The sequence below is a fragment of the Myotis lucifugus genome, unplaced genomic scaffold (genome assembly GCF_000147115.1).
Source record: "Myotis lucifugus unplaced genomic scaffold, Myoluc2.0 scaffold_119, whole genome shotgun sequence".
NCBI lineage: Eukaryota > Metazoa > Chordata > Mammalia > Chiroptera > Vespertilionidae > Myotis > Myotis lucifugus.
The window spans coordinates 2,449,593-2,455,293 of record NW_005871167.1 but is presented as its reverse complement, the minus strand read 5'-3'; the positions used below and the strand labels follow the sequence as shown (position 1 = coordinate 2,455,293).

The window sequence follows — 5,701 nt, the reverse complement described above, 5'->3', positions numbered from 1 at the left end:
GCCCTGTGGGTATGAGCTGGCCCCACCTGCCCCACAGCCTTCCCTCGTTCCTCCACCAGGGCACGCTCTCAGGGTTTCCGGTTGCCCCTCTGTCTCCCCAGACTCCCAGCTTAGTGCTTATCCTTCCCACCCTCACCACAAAACACATCCTTGGAGGTGGCAGCCGGGCGGGCAGGCTCTGGGACCCCAGCCCTGGTGTCAGGCTCTCCGGCGGTGACACCCCCCTCTTCCAGGCCTGGCCATTGACTTCCCTGAGAGCAAACTCTACTGGATCAGCTCCGGGAACCACACCATCAACCGCTGCAACCTGGACGGGAGTGACCTGGAGGTCATCGACGCCATGCGGGAACCAGCTGGGCAAGGCCACAGCCCTGGCCATCATGGGTGAGGCCGCTGGCGGGGGCAGGGACAGGAGCAGAGCAGGCCAGGCTGCACTGGCTGGGGAGATGGGGGCGGGCCGGGGGCAGCCTGCCTGCCCTGCCAGGCCCCTCAGGAGCGCTGCTGGGGAGGCCTTCCCCAGGTACCATCCCCTCCTGTTGCCCCAGGGGACAAGCTGTGGTGGGCAGATCAGGTGTCGGAGAAGATGGGGCACCTGCAACAAGGCTGACGGCTCTGGGTCCGTGGTCCTGCGGAACAGCACCACCCTAGTGATGCACATGAAGGTCTACGACGAGAGCATCCAGTTGGGTGAGACAGGGCTCCAGGGGCAGGGAGGCGAGGTGGGGGTCAGAGGGGTCAAGGCTGCAGGAACCCTGGGGCAAGGGAGCGGATGGGAATGAAAATGGGGTGGGTTCCCCTCACCACCCAAAGGGGTTCCCCTTTCTAATTCTCACGGAGGCACCGTACAGGCTCACAGCCACCCGGTTACTAGAGGACAGATGACCTGAGAGCTGAGTTGGGGGGTGACCCCCACAAGGCCCAGGCTGAAGGCAGTGACTGTCCCTGAGCAGCATGAGCCGAACACCGAGGTCCCAGGGAGGACTCCTGACCCTTTTCTCTGCCTCCCGCCTCCTCCCCCAGGGCACGAGGTCACCAACCCCTGCAGTGTCAACAACGGGGACTGCTCCCAGCTCTGCCTGCCCACGTCAGAGACGACCCGCTCCTGCATGTGCACAGCTGGCTACAGCCTCCGGAGTGGCCAGCAGGCCTGTGAGGGTCAGTGCCCCCGCCTCTGCCCGCTTTGACCCAGGTCTCCAACCCCGGCCGTCCTACCGACGGCCTTGGCAACAGGACTGCATTCGTCATGTGTCATTAAGGGCCTTCTGAGTTGGATATTTAGTCAGCCCTTGTGCTGGGTGCCACGAGGGAAGCCGGGGGACAGAAGTCCCCGTGCTCTGCAGTCTTAACCAGAAGGGGGCGCTCACGTGTAGGGGAAACTGGACCATGAAGTGGCTCTGACTTCAGTAGGATTTTGGAGAAAGATGTCACAAGGCAGTGCTTCCCTGGCCGGGTGGCTCCATGGGTTGGAGTGTCATCCCGTACACCGAAAAGACGGTGGTTTCGATTCATTATCAGGGCACATACCAAGGTTGCAGGTTCGATCCCCAGTCGGAGCGTGTCTGGGAGGCAACCGATGGATCTCTCTCCCACGTCGATGTTTCTCTTTCTATCCCTTCTCTCTCTAAAAACCAATAAGCATCCTTGGGTAAGGATTTAAAGAAAGAAAGAAAAGAAAAAAAGGCAGGGCCAGCTCTGTGGCATAGGTGTGCTCTAGTGGGGGCTGGAGGTCTTGAAGGCAGTTCCTCTCCTGACGCCCAGTAGGATCTGAGTGTTGTGTGGCTCAAAGGGGAGGGCTGATAGGCAACGGCAAGGGGTCCAGAGCAACAGGCGGGCCCTGAGGTGCCACGCCCGAGTGCTGGGCAGAGCGGGCAGTCGTGGTGCCGGGCTGTGAGGTCGGGCAGGGCCAGGAGTTCTCAGCCAGGAGAGCCCGGGAAGTGGTGTTTGGGGCAGATTCACCTGGCGGCTCGCTGGCGGCTCGCCGCCGGCAGAGTGGGGGAGGGAGAACCGAGGCTGTCAGACCAGTTCGGAGGCTGTTGGAGTAATCCCGTGTTAGGAGATGGAAGAGATGAAAGTCAGAGACCTTTCCCAAGAGCCTGGTGACTGATTTACCAGCCTGTGCCCTGAGACAGCATTTCTGAGGGGCACTCGGGCACCTCCCTTCGATGTGGGTAAATGTTACAGAAGCCAACACTGGGGTGAGCCGAGTTTGAGGGTTCTCGCTGCAGACTGTCTCAGAGCCCTGCATGTGCTCGTCTGCGCTGAACATCTTTCAAGGGAAGACTCTGGTGTTTGGAGTTTCCCCCAACTCACTCAACCATGAGTCCTTCTTTTCATGGAGCCTGAGCTACCAAGGCCCATTTGGGGACTCATTTGGGGATGCACTGTATCGAGTGGTAAAAGCCTGGGAGGATTCTGGGATGCGTGAATAAGGCTCCCCATAAGCAATGGGAAACGGGAATGAGACGGGCTCAGGGGTGAGGGGTTGGGGATGCTGAGCTTCAGGTGTTGAGAGAGGGAAGGACAAAGAGGAAACTAGGGTGGGAATCTAAATGTGGGAGTCAGTGCAGTGCAGTGTCTTGTCGGAACCTTCCCAGATTCTCCGTCATGGCCTCGGAGGCTGCTGGGTTGTATTGAGGCAAGTGGCCTGGAGAGCCCGGCACAGGGAGAGAAATCCAGGCCTCTGCCGCCCTCTAGTGGGGGCTGGAGGTCTTGCAGGTAGTTCCCCAGCGTGCGTCCCTCTCCTGACTCCCAGAGAGCTGACCGCCCTGCCCAGGCTAGGGTGTGTGTATATATGTGTGTTGAGAGGGAAGTGTGATAGCTGAGGGGGGGGGGGGGCGGGGGATATCAAAAGGAATGCATAGAGGCCTGGCGGGCATGGCTCAGTGGTTGAGTGTTGACCTATGAACCAGGAGGTCACAGTTCGATACCAGGTCAGGCCATATGCCTAGGTTGTGGGCTCGATCCCCAGTGTGGGGCGTGCAAGAGACAGCCAATCAGTGTTTCTCTCTCTCTCTCTCCCTCTTCCTTCCTCTCTGAAATATATATATATATGCTAGAGGCCCGATGCACAAAATTTGTGCAAGGGGCTTGGCCCTCACAGCCCCAGCTTTGTCTGGAAGGTCGTTTGGCTGTCCAGTCTAATTAGCATATTATGCTTTTATTATTATGTATATATATTTTTAAGGGGCTGTATAGAAGAACAGGTGTGAGGGTGACAGAAGCCAAGTTTAAAGGGGTGTCGGTGAGGCTCATGCCTGCAGTGTTCTTGTGTTTCAGGCGTGGGCTCTTTCCTCCTGTACTCTGTGCATGAGGGGATCCGCGGAATCCCCCTGGATCCCAACGACAAGTCGGACGCCCTGGTCCCAGTGTCCGGGACTTCCCTGGCTGTGGGCATCGACTTCCACGCTGGTGAGCCATTCGATGCAGGAGGTAGTGGAGCATGACCTTTGGGGGTGGTGTGCTTGGGGTCCAGGGTCAGGCTGCCTGACCTCAGGCCCTTAGCAGAGCTGCCCACCCCCTCCATCTGCCCTTCAAGCCCCACCAGCAGCCACTCACCTCTGTCCTGACCCCACGTGATTGTGACCCCCCCACCCCCCCGGCCCTGCCTTGCTCGGCATCCCCACGTTGGCTTCTCCACCTTCAGAAAATGACACCATTTACTGGGTGGACATGGGCCTCAGCACCATCAGCCGGGCTAAGCGAGACCAGACGTGGCGTGAGGATGTGGTGACCAATGGCATCGGCCGCGTGGAGGGCATCGCCGTGGACTGGATTGCAGGTGAGCCACGGCAGGGTGCAGGCTCCGTGTGAGGCAGAGGATGGGGAAGAGGGGTCCTGGCAGGAGGGGTCTAAGGAGAAGGGGCCGGCAGGAACAGACGGGGGAGCGGCAGGGGCACCTGGGGCTGGGAGGGGCCCCCGTGCGCGTGCTCCCACCCCACCCCACTGAGCACCTACTCCTTCCTCAGGCAACATCTACTGGACGGACCAGGGCTTTGACGTCATCGAGGTCGCCCGGCTCAATGGCTCTTTCCGCTACGTGGTCATCTCCCAGGGCCTGGACAAGCCCCGGGCCATCACCGTCCATCCGGAGAAGGGGTGAGGAGCCGGGCAGGCCGGCCAGTCCACAGCCCGCACTGACAGGGCCCACTCCTCCGTGTTCTGGGGACTGAGCCCCTGTGCCCCTCCGTCCCACAGGTACTTGTTCTGGACCGAGTGGGGCCAGTACCCACGGATTGAGCGGTCTCGGCTGGATGGCACCGAGCGCGTGGTGCTGGTTAACGTCAGCATCAGCTGGCCCAACGGCATCTCGGTGGACTATCAGGTGTGGGTGCAGGCGTGGCCCAGGGGCCGGGGGGAAGGACCCCGTGCTCTAGGGAAGCTCCCCTCATCCCATGCCCTGCTCCCCTGTGAGTCCCCCTGTAACGGCCCCCCACTTGGTAGGAAGATATGGGCGCAGGGAGTTACGGGGTCCTCTGGCCCAGCCCCCCCCAGAGTAGGACTCCTGCCACCCTAGAGGTGTTGGGGGAGGGTTACCCAGAGTGGGGACTGGAGGGAACCCTGGAGGGAACCCTGGAGGCTGGCAGATCAGCAGGTCGGAAAGTGGAAGAGGTGGAGGAAGGAGGAGAGACAGAAGGGTCGGGAGTGAGTGTGACGGGGTGGGTGGGGGCGGAGGGGGCCTGGGGCTGGAGGTGAGGTGGTGCCTCTGGCCTGTAGGATGGGAAGCTGTACTGGTGCGACGCCCGGACGGACAAGATCGAGCGGATCGACCTGGAGACGGGGGAGAACCGCGAGGTGGTTCTGTCCAGCAACAACATGGACATGTTCTCCGTGTCTGTGTTTGAGGATTTCATCTACTGGAGTGACAGGTGAGGGCGTCCGTGCCAGCTCCCATCCGCCCCGTCCGTGCCCTCCCTCCCGGCCCCGGTGGACGTCCTGCTCATGGCCCTTCCCTCCCCCAGGACTCACGCCAATGGCTCCATCAAGCGCGGGAGCAAAGACAATGCCACGGACTCAGTGCCCCTGCGGACGGGCATCGGTGTCCAGCTCAAAGACATCAAGGTCTTCAACCGGGACCGCCAGAAAGGTGAGGCCGGGGGGCCCGGCCTGCGTGCTCACCCCCAGGACCCAGAGCGAGGGGGCTGGGAGAGCAGTGAGACCCCAAGGGGCACTTTCCCGGGGCCCTGGAGACCCAGGGCTGGCGAGCAGGGGCTGGGGAGCCCTAGGACCGGACTGGTGCTGGCTGGAGGGTGTCTGAACTGGGGGAGGCAGGGGAGGGGGCCCAGAGTGTCCACCTCAGCTGAGATGACACAGGCGCCCATGAGTCTTCCCCCAAGGCAGGCCCCGCCCTCCATCGCCTCCTCCTTCCCCTGCGCCCTCCCCCAGGCACCAACGTGTGTGCAGTGGCCAACGGTGGGGACCAGCAGCTGTGTCTGTACCGGGGTGGCGGGCAGCGGGCCTGCGCCTGCGCCCACGGGATGCTGGCTGAAGACGGGGCGTCGTGCCGCGAGTATGCTGGCTACCTGCTCTACTCGGAGCGCTCCATCCTCAAGAGCATCCACCTGTCGGATGAGCGCAATCTCAGCGCACCCGTGCAGGCCTTCGAGGACCCTAAGCACATGAAAAATGTCATTGCTCTGGCCTTCGACTACCGAGCAGGCACTCCCCGGGCACCCCCACCCGCATCTTCTTCAGTGACATCCAC

General features: G+C 61.7%; 1 protein-coding gene across 1 annotated transcript in view; it reads left to right on the top strand.

The window, feature by feature from the left end:
• The window catches only part of LRP1 (LDL receptor related protein 1), a gene marked incomplete at its 3' end in the record, with an annotated part of 54,573 nt that extends 48,872 nt beyond the window's left edge, over nucleotides 1–5,701 (top strand). The window contains 13 exon segments of the mRNA XM_023757941.1: nucleotides 219–349; nucleotides 351–384; nucleotides 546–586; nucleotides 588–687; nucleotides 1,021–1,155; nucleotides 3,277–3,408; nucleotides 3,644–3,778; nucleotides 3,966–4,095; nucleotides 4,195–4,321; nucleotides 4,714–4,865; nucleotides 4,959–5,083; nucleotides 5,383–5,658; nucleotides 5,661–5,701. Coding sequence (XP_023613709.1) covers nucleotides 219–349; nucleotides 351–384; nucleotides 546–586; nucleotides 588–687; nucleotides 1,021–1,155; nucleotides 3,277–3,408; nucleotides 3,644–3,778; nucleotides 3,966–4,095; nucleotides 4,195–4,321; nucleotides 4,714–4,865; nucleotides 4,959–5,083; nucleotides 5,383–5,658; nucleotides 5,661–5,701 — 1,559 coding nt within the window.